The sequence below is a fragment of the Pseudophryne corroboree genome, chromosome 3 (genome assembly GCF_028390025.1).
Source record: "Pseudophryne corroboree isolate aPseCor3 chromosome 3, aPseCor3.hap2, whole genome shotgun sequence".
Lineage (NCBI taxonomy): Eukaryota > Metazoa > Chordata > Amphibia > Anura > Myobatrachidae > Pseudophryne > Pseudophryne corroboree.
This window is the reverse complement of record NC_086446.1, coordinates 327,415,539-327,438,377: the sequence shown is the minus strand read 5'-3', so window position 1 is coordinate 327,438,377 and position 22,839 is coordinate 327,415,539. Positions and strand designations below refer to the sequence as shown.

The 22,839-nt window shown below is 45.8% G+C and overlaps 1 protein-coding gene across 3 annotated transcripts in view; it reads right to left on the bottom strand.

Moving 5' to 3' along the window:
* The window catches only part of HNF4A (hepatocyte nuclear factor 4 alpha), a 116,897-nt gene extending 94,795 nt beyond the window's left edge, over nt 1–22,102 (bottom strand). For 2 of the 3 annotated variants that reach the window (XM_063959553.1, XM_063959556.1), the window contains exon 1: nt 21,873–22,102. In XM_063959553.1, the coding sequence (XP_063815623.1) occupies nt 21,873–21,993 (121 nt within the window). In that variant the 5' untranslated portion in view covers nt 21,994–22,102. Of the gene's footprint in view, nt 1–13,399; nt 13,769–21,872 lie in introns of those variants that run through there. The other variant, XM_063959555.1, reaches the window with a different exon arrangement.
* Nucleotides 22,103–22,839: the final 737 nt, after the last annotated feature.

Sequence of the window (22,839 nt, the reverse complement as noted above, 5' to 3'; positions counted from 1 at the left end):
AACCCCAATGTAGAAGTCTGTATACATATTGGGCAGTATGGATGGTGTAATGGTTAGCGTTATTGCCTCACGGCACTGAGGTCATTGGTTTGATTCCCACTATGGACCTGTCTGTGTAGATTTTGTATGTTCTCCCTGTACTTGCGTAACATTTATCATTTGCATATTATAGAAGTATACAGAGCAGCTGATTGGTTGCCATGGGCAACTTCTCCACTTTTATCACTGCTTAGTAACTGTCCCTCATAGTTCCATGTAGCATGTAAGGTCATTTTACGGACAGATCTTGTAATTTTTAGCAAAGCACAGAGAAACTTGTTGGCATTATTGAAATATATGTTAATACTAAATAATTCTACATGTGTCAAAGCTGAAAGCACACATATACAAGCGATCTCTATGCATCACAGTCACATCTTACTACCTAACTTTTACTTGCTTAGTATATAACCAACATGGCGGCCAGGACCCTTGCCGGGCAGAGCAGTGCTTGGCATGATGCAACTTCTGCCAGTCACACAGCATACAGTATATCTACCATTGTAAATTACAATTTCCTTCAGAAGTGACAGTTTAATTAAGAGCAGACGGCTAAATGCTTATAGCGTAACTTTTGTGAGTTGATTGTTCAACAATAATACTGAAATTCATAGAAATCACAACTTCCAGGAAATGTTCTCATCGCTAATACAGATAAATAAAGCAACCACATTACAAATATAGCTACATCATAGTCCTATGGGGGTCATTCCGACCCGATCGCTTGCAGTTTGTCGCAGCGCAGCGATCTGGTCAGAACTGCGCATGCCGGTGCATGGCAGTCGTCGGTGCCCAGTGATCGCTGGGTGGGATGGGGCTGAACGGCGGCGTTTGGTAGGCGCGGTCCGGCCAATGCAGGCGTGGCCAGACCGTTGGGGGGTGTGGCGCGCCGGCTGCGTGACATCTCAAGCAGCCGCTGCGGCCAGCGGCAAAGACACACAACTCCCGGCCTCCACAGATACAAAGGCATCGCCGCTGTGCGATGCTTTTGTATTTGTGCGGGGGGGGGGGGGGGGGGGGGGGCAGCACTGACGTGCGGGGCGGACTAGCCCTGTGCTGGGCGTCCCCCCGCATGTCTGAGTTTACAATCGTAGCTGTGCTAAATTTAGCACAGCTACGATCAACTCGGAATGACCCCCTATATTCTGTAATAATGTTTCATGTTGTATTTATTGCAAGTGAAACTGCAGTATGTTTTATAAAAATAAAGTAACCAGATCTGCACCCAATCTGGCCCATACTACAGAGGTCTCACTGCATGCTTGGAAATAAATGCAACTCTCTGCCTGTATACAGATTTGGCCGCATCACCCCTATACTGTACATCTATAATGATGGTTATCGCTATCAAAGTGCATTTACACTAGCCCCATAGTAGCCCTTAGTAAGCTTTGACTTACGTAGAATAGTTGAATGTTTTGGCCATTGCGACTGATGCTGCATTCGGCAGCATGGCCCTCAATAGCAACATCACCTGTCGGACCTGCATGTAGGTCCGACGGGCGACGCCGATGCCGCACACTAGACAATGTGAAAGATATCGCGTATGATCAGGCCAATATCGGCCAGATCGTAAGCAATATTGCCTAGTGTGTATGCACCCCTATAAACAGCAACTGTTTAGCACAACTGTGAAATGAATAAGTATATTAAAAAGTCAACAAATATGAGGTGATTTCTGAAAACTAATGCAAAGAAAAATAATGGAACTAAAAAAGTTGCTATTATTTTTCTAGTACAGTTTGGAAAATAAAGGAGAAATATGATTGGTCAGCTTACATAACTATTTTTCATAACTGCCCCCATAGTTTACAATAAAAAAAATAATCTAGATAAAGAGAGGTGCTTAATTATCTGCAATTACTGTAACAGTAGATGGTAGTTTTATAATTTTATATTTTTATATAATATATTTCAGAATATTCATTGGGGCATAGGGGGTAATTCCAAGTTGATCGCAGCAGGAATTTTGTGAGCAGTTGGGCAAAACCATGTGCACTGCAGGGGAGGTAGATATAACATGTGCAGAGAGAGTTAGATTTGGGTGTGGTGTGTGCAATCTGCAATCTAATTTGCAGTGTAAAAATAAAGCAGCCAGTATTTACCCTGCACAGAAACAAAATAACCCACCCAAATCTAACTCTCTCTGCAAATGTTATATCTACCCCCCCTGCAGTGCACATGGTTTTGCCCAACTGCTAAAAAATTTCCTGCTGCGATCAACTTAGAATTACCCCCATAGTCAATTGGGTGCTCATTTTTAAAAGAACTCATGTTGCAGAGCTTTTCTTGCAGCTGCAGGGTTTTTCCAATTTAATTGAAGGTGAGGAAATGAGCCGCAGTGATTTCTATAGAAATCAGTGTCTTTTTGTCTTGCAGCCCCAGAGCAAGTCTGATTTTCTTAATCCGGCTTGCACCCACCGCACTGTCCTCTGCTCACCCCCAGAGCTGCCAGCTACCAGAGGAAAGCTGGAAGAGGAGATGAATAACGTCATTGCGGTCCTTCCCCCATTTTACAATGCCGGTAATGCTGGTATTGTATGGCAGGTGGCGAGGCCGCAATGACACAATCGCATCTCCATGCCCCTGGACTGCTCTTTTTCCGGAGCAATGCCCCTGTTGTGCTGACTAGGCTGCTCCCTCCAAGCTGACCCCCCCCCCCCCCCCCCGTGTGTGTCCAGAGGCAGCCACAGGGAGAGCTACATCTTCCAGCAAGTGCAGCAAAGCCCCTTGCAGGCTCGCTGCCCTCGCCACAGGTTCTATTTCTTCTCTATGGGTGTCGTGGACACCCACGAGTGGGAATAGCCCTGAGCCCCCTGCCAGCATTCTGGCGGCCAGGATCCCAGCATCAGTATGCTGACCGCCGAGATTCCGACCTCCGGGATGGTGACTACATCCCGAATGAACAACTAGGCTCAGATCAACACAGGTGGGCCACTGGATTCCCCCCCTGAGTGTGCAGGGGCCTAATTCATGTTTGTATGTAAATTGCAATTTTCCAGGCTGCAGAGCTGCTAATTTTAGCAAGTGAAGCTGCACTGCTCAAGAATTAAAAGAGACACCCCATACCCTCCAACATGACCCATTCCATTCAGTAAAGAATGCTCTGTATTAGGACTTCCTTGCCAGTGGCAGTTGTCTAGGTGGGGCTGCAGCAGTGGCATCACAAGACGGGTGCAGGGGGTGCGGCCTGCACCCGGGTGTGACGCCTAGATGGGGTGACAACAATCTGTGGGCTCCTCCGCAGTGACAGGAGCCAGGTGCTGCAGTGTGAAATTCTGTTACAGCACCTGGTTCCTGTCATAGCAGAGGAGCCGACAGCGCTGCAGTCTCCGGGAGGAGAGGTGCCCCCTCTCAGAGCAGAAGCCCGGCAGCAGCTGATTCCATTGTCTCCTACAGTTACGCCTCTGCTGCAACATATAGCCACCATGCATTAGGTCAACAGATATAAAAGGTCGACATGTACAATAGGTCAACAAGTACAAAATGTTGACAGGGTAAAAAGGTTGACATGACAATGGTCGACCAAAAAATTGTTGACACAAGTTTTTTTTTTTTAAGCCAAATCTTGTATATTCCATGTTAAATGACCCCCATAAGTACAAACGTGTACCTTCGCGGGTTTGCTTCACTCGCCACAATTTTGGCAGGTGACTATTCTCAATAGATGTCCATGTGGATAGTAAATCAAGCAAATGTTTGGAAAATATGTGGGGGGAAAAATGTGTCGACCTTAAAAAGCCTGTTGACATTTTGTACCTGTTGACCTAGACATTGTAGATCTGTCATCCAGATACCCTGAATTATGCCATTCAGGTTGTCGACATGTGGAAAGAGATGGGTGTCTGCATTTGAATTCCACTGAACAAATGAAACTAAACTGCCAGCAGCGGCGAACAGGGATGTAACTACTTGTGTGCGGAGGGGGCACCGCACATAGGGGGTCATTCCGAGTTGATCGTAGCTGTGCTAAATTTAGCACAGCTACGATCAGGCACTCAGACATGCGGGGGGATGCCCAGCACAGGGCTAGTCCGCCCCGCATGTCAGTGCCACCCCTCCCCCCGCAGAAATGCAAAAGCATCGCACAGCGGCAATGCTTTAGCATTTGAGGAGTAACTCCCGGGCAGCGTAGCTCCTGCGGTTGGCCGGGAGAACCTCTTTGCTGCCCGGGTACTAACATATGCGATCAACATCGCAATGCAGTGACGGAGGCCCCCCGCGATACCTGTAAGGTGGTGTGCGGGGGGGTCTCCATCACCTCCGTGGTCTCTCCCTCTCCTTAGCTGCAGGAACAAGGCAGCAGGCTGTTCCCGGCGCTTCCTCCTCCCCCCTGCACCCAGAAGGACCTCCAGCTGCGTTGCTAGGGGTTCACTACGGCTGGCCGGCGGTCGGGCTCCCGGCGACCAGCATACCGGCGCTGGGAGCCCGACCGCCGGCTTACCGACAGTGTGGCGAGCGCAAATGAGCCCCTTGCGGGCTCGCTGCACGCGCCACGCTACGGGCACGGTGGCGCGCTACGCGCGCCACACTATTTTATTCTCCCTCTATGGGGGTCGTGGACCCCCACGAGGGAAAATAAGTGTCGGTATGCCGGCTGTCGGGCTCCCGGCGCCGGTATACTGAGCGCCGGGAGCCCGACCGCCGGCATACAGAAGACCACCCGTTGCTAGGGGGAGGAGGAGATTACCTTCCGGGGCCAGGGCTGCCTGGTGGAAGGTATGCCGGGGGGGAGGCGTCTGCGGCACGGGCAGCGGAGGCGGCGGGTTGCAGCGGCTGGCGATAAGAAGCCCATAGGCTTCTATAGGGTATCACCATCCAGAGATGGCGATACCATGGGTGGCAAATAACCGGCGGTGGGGTCTTAGTACATTTGAAAATGCGGTAAAACCCCCCAAAACGGGGGTTTTACCGCATTTTTCCCTTAGTACATCCCGCCCTTAGTGATGAGTGAGTGAGTGAGTGAGTGAGTGAGTGAGTGAGTGAGTGAGTGAGGGCTCTCACATTTACATATATAGATTTAATAACAGTAATATAAATATATTAATGACGGCAGTCAGAGATTAAAAATAGGGTACATACAAAATATAAAAAATACAGGAACATACGGTAAATAGGATAATTAGATCAACCTGTACTGGTCTCTATATGAAGTGAACAAGCCCTCCTCTATGGATATGAATAGGCAGTGGCATAGCCAGAACTTTGTGGGCACCATAGCAACAGTGCTTCTAGAGCATGCATGTCCAAACTGCGGCCCTAGAGCTGTTGAGAAACTACACATCCCAGAATGCCCTGACACAGCTTTAGAATTCTCTATAGCAAAACTGTGTCAGGGCATGCTGGGATATGTAGTTTCACAACAGCTGGAGGGCCGCAGTTTGGACATGCCTGTTCTAGAGAGACATCTCTCCACAGCCGTTGCTAATGTTATACCCCATAGTAGTGCCCTATTTATTTTATTTTATGAACCATAGTCGCGCCCTAGTTTATATTATGTAACATTGTAGGGCTGCCAGTACAAATTATGCACACAGCACCCTCAATTCACAACTTGTACAGTGTCCCCAGTACATATAAGGCAACATTACAGTAACCCCTGCTCATTTTATTCCACACTATAGTGCCTCCACTTTATATTGTGCCCCAGTTCATAATATGTAACATTATAGTGCCCTCCAGTTTATAGTATATCACATTATAATAAGAAGGTCAGATTATGCCACATACAGGGGTATATGCAATTGCGGTCGAATTTCCGAAAATGTCGAAAAACGGGACATTTTCGCCCCAAAAAAAAATTCGACAATGCAATTTAGTACTTTCCGTCAAAAAAACGGACTTTCCAAATTCGACTTTTTGAAATTCGACATTTGTCAAATTCGACATTTCTGCAATGGTACAAATGCGGCAATTCGCCAAAAGTATATTCAATTGAAGTTTGGAAATTTGACAACAGTGCTTTTAGACAGTAAATTCGTCATTTTCAATCCGCCACACTTTGGTGGCGGAATCTAATAATTTTTTTTAATAACATGTTTTTTTTGGTGTTTTTTTTTATTGGTAATAGCATATCTATTTATATTAGAAGGGATTAGGTACTTGGTTTGTCTATTTTGGAAGCACAAGTATTATTTATATATTTAAATTTTTTTTTTTTTTTAATGGAATGGTAAAAATCAGAAAAAAAATTGCGTGGGGTCCCCCCTCCTAAGCATAACCAGCCTCGGGCTCTTCGAGCCGGTCCTGGTTCTAAAAATCCGGGGGGGAAATGACAGGGGATCCCCCGTATTTTTAAAACCAGCACCGGGCTCTGCGCCTGGTGCTGGTGCAAAAAATACGGGGGACAAAAAGAGTAGGGGTCCCCCGTATTTTTTACACCAGCATCGGGCTCCACTAGCTGGACAGATAATGTCACAGCCGGGGGTCAATTTTATACAGCGCCCTGCGGCCGTGGCATTAAATATCCAACTAGTCACTCCTGGCTGGGGTACCCTGGGGGAGTGGGGACCCCTTCAATCAAGGGGTCCCCCCCAGCCACCCAAGGGCCAGGGGTGAAGCCCGAGGCTGTCCCCCCCATCCAAGGGCTGCGGATGGGGGGCTGATAGCCTTGAGAAAATTGAAAGAATATTGTTTTTTCCAGTAGTACTACAAGTCCCAGCAAGCCTCCCCCACAAGCTGGTACTTGGAGAACCACAAGTACCAGCATGCGGGAGAAAAACGGGCCCGCTGGTACCTGTAGTTCTACTGAAAAAAAAATACCCAAATAAAAACAGGACACGCACACCGTGAAAGTAAAACTTTATTTCACACATGTCGACACACACATACTTACCTATGTTCACACGCCGACCTCTGTCCACTTGTCCAAGTAGAATCCACGTGTACCTGTGAATAAAATTATACTCACCTGATCCAGTGTCCAGATTATAATCCACGTACTTGGCACAAAAAAAAAAAAACGAACACCCGGACCAAACGGACTGAAAGGGGTCCCATGTTTACACATGGGACCCCTTTCCCCGAATGCAGAGACCCCCCCGTGACTGCTGTCACAGAAAGGTCCCTTCAGCCAATCAGCGAGCGCAACGTCCTGGCACTCTGCTGATTGGCTATGCGCGTCTAAGCTGTCAGACAGCGCATCGCAAAGCCTCTCCATTATATTCAATGGTGGGAACTTTGCGGTCAGCGGTGAGGTCACCCGCGGTCAGCGGCTGACCGCGGGTAACCCCACCGCTGACCGCAAAGTTCCCACCATTGAAACTTATGGAGGGAGCTGTGCGATGCGCTGTCTGCCAGCAGACGCGCATACAGCCAATCAGGTGAGTGCCACGAAGTAGCGCTTCCTGATTGGCTGAAGGGACCTTTCTGTGACAGCAGTCACGTGGGGTCCCGGCATTCGTGGAAAGGGGTCCCATGTGTAAACATGGGACCCCTTTCAGTCCGTTTGGTCCGGGTGTTCGTTATGTTGTTTTGCCAAGTACGAGGATTATTTTAAAAGATCCGGACACTGGATTGAGGTGAGTATAATTTTATTCACAGGTACACCGTGGATTCTACTTGGACAAGTGGACCGAACGTCGTGTCAACATAGGTAAGTATGTGTGTGTGTCGACATGTATGTAATAAAGTTGTACTTTCAAGGTGTGCGTGTCCTGTTTTTATTTGGGTATTTTTTTTCCAGTAGAACTACAGGTACCAGTGGGCCCGTTTTTCTCCCGCATGCTGGTACTTGTGGTTCTCCAAGTACCAGCTTGTGGGGGAGGCTTGCTGGGACTTGTAGTACTACTGGAAAAAACAATATTCTTTCAATTTTCTCAAGGCTATCAGCCCCCCCATCCGCAGCCCTTGGATGGGGGGGACAGCCTCGGGCTTCACCCCTGGACCTTGGGTGGCTGGGGGGAGGACCTCTTGATTGAAGGGGTCCCCACTCCCCCAGGGTACCCCGGCTAGGGGTGACTAGTTGGATATTTAATGCCACGGCCGCAGGGTGCTGTATAAAAGTGACCCCTTTACTGTGGCATTATCTGTCCAGCTAGTGGAGCCCGATGCTGGTGTAAAAAATACGGGGGACCCCTACTCTTTTTGTCCCCCGTATTTTTTGCACCAGCACCTGGCGCAGAGCCCGGTGCTGGTTTTAAAAATACGGGGGATCCCCTGTCATTTCCCCCCCCGAATTTTTAGAACCAGGACCGGCTCGAAGAGCCCGAGGCTGGTTATGCTTTGGAGGGGGGACCCCACGCAATTTTTTTTCGGGTTTTTCCCCGTTTTTTAAAAATCGGATCAAAATCCGTCAAATCGGCCGGTTTTCGACAGCGGAACTGTCGAATCCGTTTTTTATTGATTATGTTGAATTCCGGCACCCACTTGCCGGAATTCGACGGTCGAGTTGTGTCGAATTAAAAAACGGCCGAAAAATTGCCGCGATTCGCCGGTAATTGCATATACCCCACAGTGTCCTACATTACAAATTTTGCCACCTTACAGTGCCCCTTTACCATTATAGCATCCACTGCACACACCACTCACTGACAACAGAATGTCTGAGCAATGGGTGGTACCCAATCGCTTAGTAGGCAAATCAAGGAAATTGATATGCAATTACAGTATATAAAATGGATATGGGCCCCCTAAACCTCTGGGCCCCATAGCAATGGCATCCACTGCGCCCACTATAGCAACGCCCATGTGAATAGGCCTCTACTAGACTAATATGAAGTTGTAGATAATAGGAATAAATGTTTTACAATAGAAATCCAAATCCAAATGATATGAGTCAATAGCAATAATGTCCTGTGTATTGGACAGAAGCATTTTAAATAAAACCTGGGTAACTGGGAGAAACCCATCAAGGTGAAGGTTGTCTTTCACTGCTCAATGGAGTCGGCTATACAGGAAGTCTTTCTTCCTTCTAACACCTGGCTAACACTGTCTGTCATCAAGAGGACTTCCACATTTGTTGCCCTCCACAAGGACCTAAGGAAGTACACCTATTGCTGGTCACAGTGGACAGTTCACATCAGAACAGTTACAGCTACAGTATCAGCTACTGATGTCAGACACCCCTCCACATTCAATACCGGTTGGTGTGGCTCTGACTTCACAAAAAGTCCCTATATGCCTCCAGTTTTGATAGACTACATGGGACATTATTGCTATTGGCTCTTAATCATCATTATTATTATTTCATTTATTGATTTTTAACCCATTTTAGCAGGGGTCTTGGACCAGGGTAAAAGCCGTTATTGTGCAAGTTATGTAAGCTATAGAGCTTTACTAAGGCAAACACAGGAGCATTGTGGGTATATGCAAGCTAAATGACTGTGCACCCTGCAACTAGCTCCCCTCCTCTATTATTGTGAAATGGGAAAATAGGTGATTGGAAAAAGAAACAAGCACCAATAAATAAATGTAATTAAAAAAAATCCAAAAAGCCATCTGAACAGGTGTGGCCTAGACATGTGCCTAATTTGTCTAGAATCTACATGGTTAATAAAGCACTACCAAACAAGGAATAAAAATAAAAATAAGTTTCTCATACCTCCCAACTGTCCCGAATTTCCCCTTTTTTTTGGGTCTGTTTTGCTGTCCCTCCCGCGGGCCGCAGGGTGTGTGTGTGTGTGTGTGTGTGTGAGGGGGGGGGGGTAGGAGGGTAGTTGGGAGGCTCCCTATCACTCGCTGCTCTGCTCAGGTCAGAGCAGAGCAGAGGTGAATAGACGCTGTGCTCATGTGCACAGCGTCTATTCCAGCGAGGCAGAGGAACTGGGGGCATGGCTAACAGCTCACAGAGCGCTGGCCATGCTCCCACTGTGATGGAAATTGGGGGCATGGCTCGCGATTGTGTCATCCACACAAGACCACACCCCCTTTTCAATAGTCCCCACCCTGCGCACGGGTAGTCCCTCCTTCAGGAATCCAAATGTTGGGAGGTATGGTTTATGGTTATTTTTGGGTTTCGTTTCTTTTATGAGAGATCAGCACACGTGATAGAAAAATGTTTTTAATGAGATGTGCCATATAATATATAAGAAAAAAATGAAAGATCTTAATATATATCTTAAACTTTATCAGCAGTATATTCAGATATTTAAATAAGTGTTTTCTTATAGCAGCCGTCTCCAGTGCCGTAACAAGATGTGGGCCATTGGTGCCTTGCCCACAGCGCAAATGCACTGTGGGTGCACCATCTGCCAGCACACCACACGGCCGCTCTTGCAAGTGTCACTCACTCATCACCAGTGACCATCACCCGCCGCTGACCTGTATGTGGTGTGCGCTCAGCCCTCTGCTGTTAAGTGGCTAGCGCACCCACTATACAATTTGCAGGACACTGAAGTGTCAATCACCGCCGCCTCCCGCCCACCTCTGCCCTGTATGCAGTGTGCACTGGGCATTAGCCCGCCTCCCCTGTCACTGTCCAGCTGCTCAGCTCCTGGCGCTGCTGACAACGGTGAGCGGGGCTATGTGCAGCGCAGGAGCCAGTGTGGCGGCGGCCTGGTTGTCGGACGCCGTGATTGATGAGAATGCCAGGTGTACGGACGCAGAGGAGGAGGACGAGGCGGGATCCCAGGTTAGTGACTGCAGCATGTGTCCTGATGTGTCCAGCAAGCTGTGCTGTAATGTGTAAAAATGGGGACTCTGCCTGCCTTAATGTGTAAACATGGGGACACTGCCTGCCTTAATGTGTAAACATGGGGACTCTGCCTGCCTTAATGTGTGAAAATGGGGACTCTGCCTACCGGAATGTGTAAAAATGGGGACGCTGCCTGCCGGAATGTGTAAAAATGGGGACGCTGCCTGCCGGAATGTGTAAAAATGGGGACTCTGCCTGCCGTAATTTGTAAAAATGGGGACTCTGTCTGCCGTAATGTGTAAAAAGGGAGCTATGCCTGTCTTAATGTGTAAAAGGGAGCCATGTGGCCACTCCCCTTACAAGTGAAGCCACGCCCCTATATTTTTGGCGCGTTCTGGACCTGGTTTGTATAGTGGGGGGGGGGTGCTGATGCTGTTTCTTGCACACAGCGCTAAAATGTCTAATTACGGCACTGGCCGTCCCCAGAAATGCTGTAAAATGGGATGATCCACGCCACACTGCAAGCACAGGCCACTCCCATTACCAGTGCTCATGTTAGAGTGCTGAATAAAGAAACATTAGTAGGTGCTACAGTATGCGACAGAGATGGAGACTCCCCAGGGGGCACTGTCTCAGTCTATTTCCTGGGGCTCCCGTAAGAGGAATCAGCAAGTCAGTGAAAATGTACTGATTAAAAAAAATAATGTTGCTTTAAGTCATTGATAGACAGCCTGATACACTGGCGGGCTGCATTGGCTGTCTGTCTTCAAAAGGGCTACACATACACATTACTTTTAATCTCAATAGCAAGTTCATTTAATATTAATCAAGGAAAGAGACAACTGTAATAATATATCAACAGGCCTATCAATGAGTTTTCCAAGCTATTATAAACAAACATCACAACAAAGCAGGAAGGAGCAGCAGGGGGTAGCAGATGAAGGAATGGAGGAACCCATGTTGCCCATCACAGCTTTAAGTAGTCTACCAAAGACTGAGATAAATATCCATCCTTCAATCTGCTTTGAGTTTGTAAGTAGTTATTATATTTGCAGGGTATCCTGGTTGTACACTTTTGGAGGCCGTCATGCTGTATGTCGGTGGTAATAATAATAATAATAATAATAATAATACATAATGGTGGTCATTCCGAGCTGTTCGCTCGTTGCTGTTTTTTGCAATGGAGCGATTAGGTGGAAAATGCGCATGCGCATGGTATGCAGCGCGCATGCGCTAAGTATTTTAACACAAAACTTTGGAGATTTACACAAGCTCGAGCAACGTTTTTTCCACGCTCGAGTGATTGTAGTGTTATTGACAGGAAGTGGGTGTTTCTGGGAGGTAACTGAGCGTTTTCCAGGAGTGTGCTAAAAAACGCAGGCGTGCTAGGTAAAAACGCAGGAGTGGCTGGAGAAACAGGGGAGTGGCTGGCCGAACGCGGGGCGTGTTTGTGACGTCAAACCAGGAACTAAACGGACTGAGGTGATCGCAATCTGTGAGTATGTGAACCCCTCGGGTGATGAGTTATGGAAACTCACTGTGAATGTAGGAATTAGTGAACCATATACCCTAAGGATCCTACCTTGTACTTGGAGGTCTTCTCTTGTCTTCGCAGAGAGCTGAGTATTGTCAATTTACTCAGGATAAACAGTCACTGGTTTTCGTCAACAACTCAATTTATTTATTAATATGGTTCAAAGATGCCCTTCTCTTTCAACAAGTATTACAACAAATGTCAATTTCACAAATTGGTTTGCTTTTCACAATACACAGGAACAATTGCCTACACAATAAACAGAATGTTTGATTAGGCCGGAACCTGTTGTCTCTGGGTCTTCCTTCTTAAGCGCATTAGAAATCTTAACTCTGAACATTTATGCATACCGCTAGTACCAGATACAAGAAGGTTAGGACAGTGAATTCCTCAATAACCAAAGTAGCAATAGAGTGTCATGCATGCACTGACAAGAACTATATTAAAGTGACACAAATCAATGTTCTTTTCCCCTTTAGTTTATACTGCGCAGGTTATTAGTTTACTACCACGTTGGTGCACATGAAGTTTATGGCGCCTAATAGGAATCTTTGAAGTATAGCGTTTATATGTACTCCCTGCCTTTAGCCAAGAACAATCCTGCTTGTATCCTTTCCATACGAGTTCTTTGTAAATAAGTTGAAAGTATTCCCTTAACTGCAGAAAGAGTTAATTGGTGCTGATAAATCTCTGTGAAGGTGAAGCAGGCTTAATATATTGGTCCTAAATGATTGTCTCGAGCTGAACTCTATCCCTCTGAATAAGATAGGTACCTGGTCCTGCCTGGCTGTTTACTGACTGTGCGCTGGACAGGGCTCACTTAAACCCAGCTTAGGTTTTTGTAGTTCACCTGCAGTGTCCTCAACGTATTAGTGCAATGCAATAGCTAGAGGTAAACTGTGTAATAATTATGAGGTCTCAGCTAATACTTTAAGTCTCTGTATTCTCTATGCTGCTGTAACATCAGGGTCTTCATGACTTTAGGACAGTGGCACTATGCTGCAGCAATTGGCTCTAACTACATGCCAAAGTGAGGTGATACTGTGTCCGGTCTAAAATAGCTTCTCTTGCTCTGGGCAGTCAGTGTAGGTTGAAATAGGCTATTTTAGATTAATATTGATCAGTTGGATGTGAGAATCCCTTCAGGGACATACAGCCCTACTATAGCTGTTTCTGTGCGCCCTCTGATTGCCTTATATGGACTGTCTGGGGCCACCTCCCGTTCCTCCCTGTGTGTTCACACACTTACTCACTGTCGGGCAGAGTCTCCATCTATGAATGTCAGTCACCTCCAAGACACTTTCCTGAAGGCGTTCCCGCTAGAAGTATCTTACAGCAGGCAGTCAGAGGGAGGGATCCGCTACCGCCCCCGTCATCAGCGTCAGCGATGACATCTTCTCTGGAGCTCGGATAAGGATCTCCACACTGGACTCACTCTCCAAGCTCAGCGGGACACACCGGAGTCTGTTCGGGGTAATTCAGCTTAACTTTGTCATCAGATGCAGGTACGGAGCGGTTACCACAGCTGTTAATGCCGCACCGAGTACGCAGCACCAGCACACCTCTCTCTGTCCCCTCAGCGAGCTCTCCATCAACTCCCCCTCCCAACTGTCACTGGCCTCACCACCTGACTGGTCATGTGACCTGCTCCTGAGCTCTTGAGCAGTTGCTGGGGCTGCGGTATGTCAGTTATATAATGACATACACCTGCACTGTAGTGTGATGCACAATGTCAGACATACTGTAATACTTCACATTGTGGGGTATTACAAGTAGGTCTGGAGCTACTCAGAAACGACAAAGAATTATTTAGTAGCAGTTCTGCTAACCTTTCGTTCGCTATTCTGCCAAGCTAAGATACACTCCCAGAGGGCGGCGGCTTAGTGTTTGCAATGCTGCTAAAAGCAGCTAGCGAGCGATCAACTCGGAATGACCACCAATATCTATATTTAAAACTAGCACAGTTATAAGGAATGATATATACGTACAGTTTTTTAACTCATATGTGAGTACACATACCTGATTAACCTGTGATCTAAAATGTATAATTGTGATAATGAGTTTGGACAGCAGAAACACCCACACATTTTTTTTTCTTGTTCTCTCATTGGGGGTAATTCCAAGTTGATCGAAGCAGGAATTTTGTTAGCAGTTGGGCAAAACCATGGCCCTCATTCCGAGTTGTTCGCTCGCTAGCTGCTTTTAGCAGCATTGCACACGCTAAGCCGCCGCCCTCTGGGAGTGTATCTTAGCTTAGCAGAATTGCGAACGAAAGATTCGCAAAATTGCGAATAGAAATTTCTTAGCAGTTTCTGAGTAGCTCGACACTTACTCTGCCACTGCGATCAGTTCAGTCAGTTTCGTTCCTGGTTTGACGTCACAAACACACCCAGCGTTCGCCCAGGCACTCCCCCGTTTCTCCAGCCACTCCCGCGTTTTTCCCAGAAACGGCAGCATTTTTTCACACACACCCATAAAACGGCCAGTTTACGCCCAGAAACACCCACTTCCTGTCAATCACACTCCGATCACCAGAACGAAGAAAAATCCTCGTAATGCCGTGAGTAAAATACCTAACTTTTGAGTAAAATAACTAAGCGCATGCGCTCTGCGAACATTTCGCATGCGCAGTAAGCGACTAATCGCAATATTGCGAAATTCGGCAACGAGCGAATAACTCGGAATGAGGGCCTATGTGCACTGCAGGGGAGGCAGATTTAACATGTGCAGAGAGAGTTAGATTTGGGTGTGGTGTGTTCAATCTGCAATCTAATTTGCAGTATACAAATAAAGCAGCCAGTATTTACCCTGCACAGAAATAATATAACCCACCCAAATCTAACTCTCTTTGCACATGTTATATCTGCCTCCCCTGCAGTGCACATGGTTTTGCCCAACTGCTAACAAAATTCCTGCTGCGATCAACTTGGAATTACCCCCATTGGGGGTAATTCAGATCTGATCGCAGCAGCAAATTTGTTAGCAGTTGGGCAAAACCATGTGCACTGCAGGTGTGACAAATATAACATTTGCAGGGAGAGTTAGATTTGGGTGGGTTATTTTGTTTCTGTGCAGGGTAAATACTGGCTGCTTTATTTTTACACTGCAATTTAGATTTTAGTTTAAACACACCCCACCCAAATCTAACTGTCTCTGCACATGTTACATCTGCCCCACCTGCAGTGCACATGGTTTTGCCCAACTGCTAACAAATTTGCTGCTGCTATCAACTCTGAATTAGGCCCATGGGGGTCATTCCGAGTTGATCGTAGCTGTGCTAAATTTAGCACAGCTACGATCATTTACACTGACATGCGGGGGGACGCATGTCCCCGCATTTCAGTGCCGATGCCTTTGCACTTCAAGAGTAGCTCCCGGCCAGCACAGCTTTAGCGTGCTGGCCGGGAGCTACTCCTCGCTCCTCGGCCAGCAGCGGCTGTGTGTGACGTCACGCAGCGGCTGCGGCCCGCCCCCGTTCGGTCCGGCCACGCCTGTGTTGGCCGGACCTCGCCTACGAAACGGCGGCCAAACGCAGCCATTTCGCCCCCTCCCGGCCAGCGACCACCTCTGTCAATCATGCAGAGGCGATCGCAGCCCTGCCACGTCCTTCGGCCGTCTGGCATGTGCTAGCGCATTACGGCACCAGCGCATGCACAGTAGAGACTCGTTCGCTTGGCTGTGATAAACAGCAGCGAGCGAACGGGTCAGAATGACCCCCATAATTCTTTGTGACAGTTCAGTTCCATTAATTTGCACAAAGCATTCTGGGAGAAAGGTGCACAAGATATTAGTTTGGGACTTAATTTAAGCTACCCCTTCCCTAGAATTTCAGTCCTTTTGAAAAAATAATAATAATAATTTGCCGAATGAAAATACAATTTCTGCTTAAGTGGGCAGTAAATTTACTCTCAGTAATCATTAAGGAAAAATTCTACACAAAATCGTAGCAGCCAGAAAACACTATAGCATTTCTGACACGCTAACCTTTTGTCTTACTGACACAGCTAACTTTCTGTCTTACTGACACAGCTAACCCATACAACTAGTTTTAGGGAGATTATAGTTGGTAGATGGGTTGGGTATGTGTTACCGGGTTCCCTGCCACAGAATGCCGTAAGGGTGCGCGCAACGAATCCCCTTGCTGGCTCGGTGGCGAGTTACGCTCGCCACAGGTTATATTACCACTCTATGGGTGTCGTGGACACCCACGAGTGGGAATAGTCCCTTTTAGACGGCATACAGACTGTCGTGATTATCAGTGTTCAGGCTGCAGGGGGAGGTATTGTGAGACCGCCGGTCACATAACTACATCCCTTCGGTAGATATGGAGTGCTGTTGATGGGGTTTGCCATGCTCCACCCAGTGGGCATGTCTAGCTTCCCCCATGGACCCATAAGCATATCTTTCGCCACCCATGGATATAGATCTGGATATAAAATAACCAGACTGCGTAGGTTAAAAGGGAGTGGGGGTACATTGGCCCTCATTCCGAGTTGTTCGCTCGCTAGCTGCTTTTAGCAGCTTTGCACACGCTAAGCCGCCGCCTACTGGGAGTGTATTTTAGCATAGCAGAATTGCGAATAGAAATTTCTTAGCAGTTTCTGAGTAGCTCGAGACTTACTCTGCCACTGCGATCAGTTCAGTCAGTTTCGTTCCTGGTTTGACGTCACAAACACACCCAGCGTTCGCCAAGACACTCCCCCGTTTCTTCAGACACTCCCGCGTTTTTCTCAGAAACGGCTGTGTTTTTTCGCACACACCCATAAAACGGCTAGTTTTCGCCCAGAAACACCCACATCCTGTCAATCACACTCCGATCACCAGAACGAAGAGATTTCTTCGTTAAGCCGTGAGTAAAATACCAAACTTTTTATCAAATTTACTTGGCGCAGGCGCACTGCGAACGTTGCGCATGCGCAGTTTGCGACTAATCGCACCTTTGTGAAGAAAAATAACGAGCGAACAACTCGGAATGAGGGCCATTGACTCTGGACTATCCCAAAACGGCTTTTGAAAGTTTCACCCCTCTCGCACAGAGCGTTTGCTATTACACAGCGTTCAAAGAATTTGTGTTTTTCCCGTGCTTCATAAAAATGCTTAGTTCAAAAGTAAAGCAATGTGTTTACTTACATTTTTTAGTTAAATTGAATAAAACGCCCACCAAATTTTTCCATATGCTAACCGAGGCTTATGGGGCAGATTGTATGTCATGCGCACGTGTGTTTGAGTGGCACTAAAGATTTAGTGACGGTCGTGAGGATGTCGAAGATGATGAATGTACCGGAAGGCCTTGCACATCGAAAACAAATGAAAATGTGGAAAAACTTTTTTTATTGTTTGAACTGACCATCCGAATGATAGCAGAAATGTTAAACATTGACACAGAAACTGCTAGGAAAGTTTGCAACAAGAACTTAACATGACAAAAGAGATGGTTCCAAGGCTTCTTACTGCTGAGCAGAAAGAAAATCAAAAGTGAATTTGTACAGACATTTTGGAACAAATTTAAATGGATTCAATTTTTTTAGATAAAAGTTATTTCCTGTGATAAAACATAGATCTACCAATACGATCCTGAGACAATATGCCAGTCCATGCACTGGAAAACACCATTATCACCAAAAATGAAGAAAGCACGCCAGAGCAAATCCAAATTGTTAATTGTTTCTTTGATATCATGAGTGTTATTTTGGCAGACTGGGCACCAGAAGACTTAACAGTGAATCAACATTACTTCAAAAATGTTCTAGCAACTTTGTGGGAAAGAATCAGAAGAAAGAGGCCAGAGTTGGGAAAAAAGGTTTCATCATCCATCAGGACAACACACCAGCCCACACAACTTTCTTTTTTAAGCAGTTTTTGTCCGAGAAACAGATTGCAGTGCTAGAACACCCTCCTTACTTGCCAGACCTAGCACAGTGCGACTTCTTTCTTTTCCCTAAAGTCAAATCTGTACTCAATGGAACCTGTTTTGCATCAGTTACTGAGGTAAATAAAGGTGAGTACACACTAATAGATATATCTGCAGATAAATTGATCTGCAGATAAATCTATGGACAGGTCGGGCAGTGTGTTGAGCATACACACTGCCCGATCCGTCGGGGACTGACGTCATGAACTGGGCGGGCGTGTACACACGCCCGCCCAGTTCAGTTGTCAATCACCGCCGGCCGCCACAGCATGTGTACGGGCGGTCGGCCAACCGCCCCGTACACACACAGCGACGCGCCAATATATCGGTAGATATATTGGCCGTCGGCTGTGCTGCGTGGCTGATGCGATACGTCTGTGAACGACGGAGTTCACAGACGTATCGGCCGTACACACTGGCCGATGGTCCCGCGATATATCGGCTGTTCAAGAGAACAGCCGATATATCGGCCAGTGTGTACGGGCCTTTAGAAAACAAGAGAGCAGTTGAGACAGCTGACAGTTAATGAGCTACAGCACGGCTTTGACCAATGGAACAAACTGTAAAAATGCAGCGGTGTGTGGATGCATAAGGAGAGTACATAGAAGGGGAACAGAGATAACATGTAGTTATAATTTTATGTCAATTTTAGCATTAGCCTCTTTATTATATAATGCAGTAAAGTAATAAATATAAATAGGACTGCATGGCTGCCAAACTTCCTCCTACCCACACCAGAAGTTATGCCATGCCCACTGAAGCTAATCATAACTATGGAGGATGGGGAAAGCGAGTGGACAGCTGAGAAGGAGGGAGATCAGGGAGGGAGGGATGAATCGATGATCGGTGCTGGCGCACTGATGTGGCTGGTCCTGTGGGTGCGCTCAACTGTGTAACTGTATACTAAGCCAAAACATGACCTGTTTGGGAACTTAGACCACCTGTCGCTGTTTGGCACCAGGCCCCTGGAAATCTGCCAGGCCCTAGGCACGCGTTTAGTTTGCCTAGTGGGTAATCCAGCCTTGCCGAGGGGTACGTCTTACAGTAGCAGACCACCTTGACATGCACCAACCCTTTGTTAGGTGCAGAATCACAAGTCTGAAGATCAATATGGGACCTACTAAGATTCCTTAATATTTAAAACCTAAACACATGGTAGTCATTATATTGGAATATGTGTCTATACAAATAGGCCCCAGTGAATGCTTGCTGCAGTTACACATGGGTCTACATTTCTCAGAATCTTAGAATATTCCTTCATCCTGGCAGGCTCCTCTAGCTGGCTCCTCTCTGGTGACAGCGTTTACAACAGCAATGCTTCAGAGAGCAAGGGAACTGTCCAGGCTGTGTTGAGCGGTGTAGGACCCTTAGACTGTGGCATTGGCTATGCTTCACTGTGCAGCTCAAAGCCAGCAATCTATTAGATGGCCTGATATCTATGCCATTAGCTCAGGGGACAGATGTATTTAGGCCCCACAGACCACCCTTGCAATAGAGGAAAAAGCAGAGTGGAGCAGCGCTTCCTGTGCACTACTACTATACACCACAATTCACATGATGAGCATAGCTCTCCAACAGCCCTCCCCTCCATAAAGGATGGTAAATGGACAAACACCACTCGTTCCCCACTCTTACAGGTCCACCCCTCTCCTGCAAGATGCGGGAGGGTAGGCAACAATGAGCTAACCTATACAAAATGCAGTATGACCCAGACCAATGAATTTGGCTGGGATAACATTGTATATTATATTACATCCATTTTCAGTTCACAAGAGCCCTAATTTCCTTGATTGTATATATATATGTCCATATTATACAATATAACACTGCATCATGTGACTTCTCTGTCAGAGAAGAAAATACTCTTATTTCCAGTCTGTGGAATAAAGAACAGTGGACATCTTTACTGTCCCGTGCCTACGACCTCATTTCCCCTTGCCCAACTACTATAGCTTTCCTGAGATACAGACCTCATCAAACATATTTTTTTCCAGATTTCTTATTATTACACAAATTCACTGCTTGGGCAGTATGAAGAAGTGTATCTAACAAGAACTTTCATCTACAAGACTGAACTTGAGTGTCATCTAGCAAAACAATTCTCCAGCCAGTGACCTCTCGGCCGTCTGCATCTCAGCAGTGGTAGACATTCAGGGAGTAGAACCCAGCAACCGATAGTGACAAAATAATAGTGAATGAAAATATGACAGTTCCACAGTTTGCATTTACATCTGAAAAAGGTTTGGGTGTGCCCAGATGTCGTTTTCTGCAGATTTTATTGTACAGGTTAACCACATTACCTATTAATAATGCAGAGGAACCAACTAGCAAAAATATGAGATTTAAAATATATGAAGCACTGAAAATATTTTTGTTACTGACCCTATAGCAACAGAAAGCATTTCCATTAGAGAATTGATGTGCAACTTTGGATACTACCTAAACATTTTACTTATTTACTTATTTGTTTTACATTTAACTTATGGGGCATCAATTGGAGCAATTCTGCCAATGCCTGGGTCGGGGGATCGTGAAAATCCAACATGTTGGAAATCTGCCAATTGAAAACCCAATAATTATCGGAATCAGTAAGTTGCGGGTTTCTAACATGCTGTATTTCGCTAATCATCAGTTTCCACCTATTAGTGTTTTTGATCACCTGGTGTGTCGGATCAGTGTCGGCAGAACAGGTACTCAGCCTGTAGATAAATAGGCCCCATTAGGTCATCTTCTGCTTTAACAAAATCTTTGATTAAATTACATTCAGTTTTAAAATGTGATTGATCTCTAATACATACGACCCAATTAATTTTCTATTTTTGACTTATTACAATACTAAAAAAAGAAAATGTATGTTGAGCTGATGTAAATTAAATAAGATAATAAACCTGAAAACTGAAGGAATGCTGATCTGGACACGGAAAGACAGGACATACTAAATTTAAATGAATTCAAGTTCGCATTTAAACACCCCAATAAATCAGTGACAGACAGGTCTACAGTATAACAGTAGCAATAGGTTCAGAGAGCACAGGGACATTATCTCGCCATAAAAGCAAAGATTTTTGTACGATGAACGGGCTGCAAACAAATCTATAACACCAGCATATGCACACACTTACTCGCGGGGTGAGCCCCACTGTATTATTATTTATTACCAGTTATTTATATAGCGCACACACAATCTTCGCGCTTTACAGAAAATATTTCACCAGTCACATCAGTTCCTGCCCCAGTGGAGCTTACAATTTATGTTCACTACAACATGCACACATAAATATCCATCTAGAGTTCATTTTCTTTTTCTTTGGGGGGGAGGGGGGGGACAATTATCCTACCAGTATATTTTTGTGGGGGAATGTGGGAGGAAACCGGAGTCCCCGGAGGAAACCCACGCAAGCGCAGGGAGAATATACAAACTCCACACATGATGGGAATCAAACCCACGACCTCAGTGCTGTGAGGCAGTAATGCTAACCATTACACCGTCCGTGTATGTAATATAGACTCAGTAATATTAGATGCTGAATAGCCCATATTTTCAACTCCAAACATACAGTATGTTATAGTGATTTAACAGCATTAGAATATAAATATCCACCTTACAAAATAGTAATAGAGGCCCATTAATGCTAAAACTCTGAGAATCCATATTACTACTCCAATCATAAAGCCTGAGGGGTACAATATCATTATTATTCAAAGCATCTATGGTGCTCCTCCAGTAATAAGAAATACCGATACAGTACCGGTAGATACGAGTATCCATATTTTCTGTTAGAAAGCATGAATGTGCATTAAAGTAAAGCTCTTACCATTCCCTATAGCTAGCACTTGCATGTTTTCAAATTCCAGGGTTGTGTAAGCTGGATCCAAAGCCTCAGTGTAGTCAGCCATATCCATATCTATCAGGGCTTTAGAGAGTCTCATTATCATCAGTAAACAGCAGCTGTCTTTCAGCAGATGCCCACTCTGAGGTTATTGGCCCCTCAACCTCTGCTACATTGACTTCAGCCTGTCACCTCACCAATGGCCTTACTTTGCAGTGGAGGTAACTCTGAAGGGATGAGCACATGAGTAAAAAAACCCTATAGTTCTCTTAGGGTGGAGTTCTGGAGTTAATTTTTAAACAACCCACCTCTGGATGGACACTGTGTAATCCACTGCTCCCCCTCCCTTTTAGATACAGCACTTGCTTAGAATTTAATTGACATGCTCAGCTACTGGTGCATTTACACAAGACATTGCATTTTAGTGTCACAGTAAACCGAAATCTCTTTCCAGTACACAACAAATGTTGCTGTTTAACCCAATGAGTGCCAGAAAAAGAAACAAAACATTTTTTTCTTTGCTCTACTTCAACAATCAATACTCAGGTTTTAATCCAGATTTTCAGTTAAATATGAACAACGTAAGAACCACCTATTGCACTCCCCTTATAGATGAAAGGGTATATACAAACCTAGAAAATATGTTTGTTTTTTTATTAAGAAGGCTCACCTATTCGGAAATTCGTCTGATTAAAAAGGAGCGCCGCAGAGGCAGCCATTTTGTGGACTGATCCAATATGCATTAAAATGTATTCTATCAACTGACTGGCACATATGACATGACTGACACACTTTGTGCAAGCAGTAAATCTGAAGGTTGAAGGAATATTTGTAATATAACAGCTTGTCGATTAAGAGCTACCTGAATATTTTTACAAGCCACAAGATGTCTGCCTCCATTGAAAGAAAGAAAGAAAGAAAGAAAGAAAGAAAGAAAGAAAGAAAGAAAGAA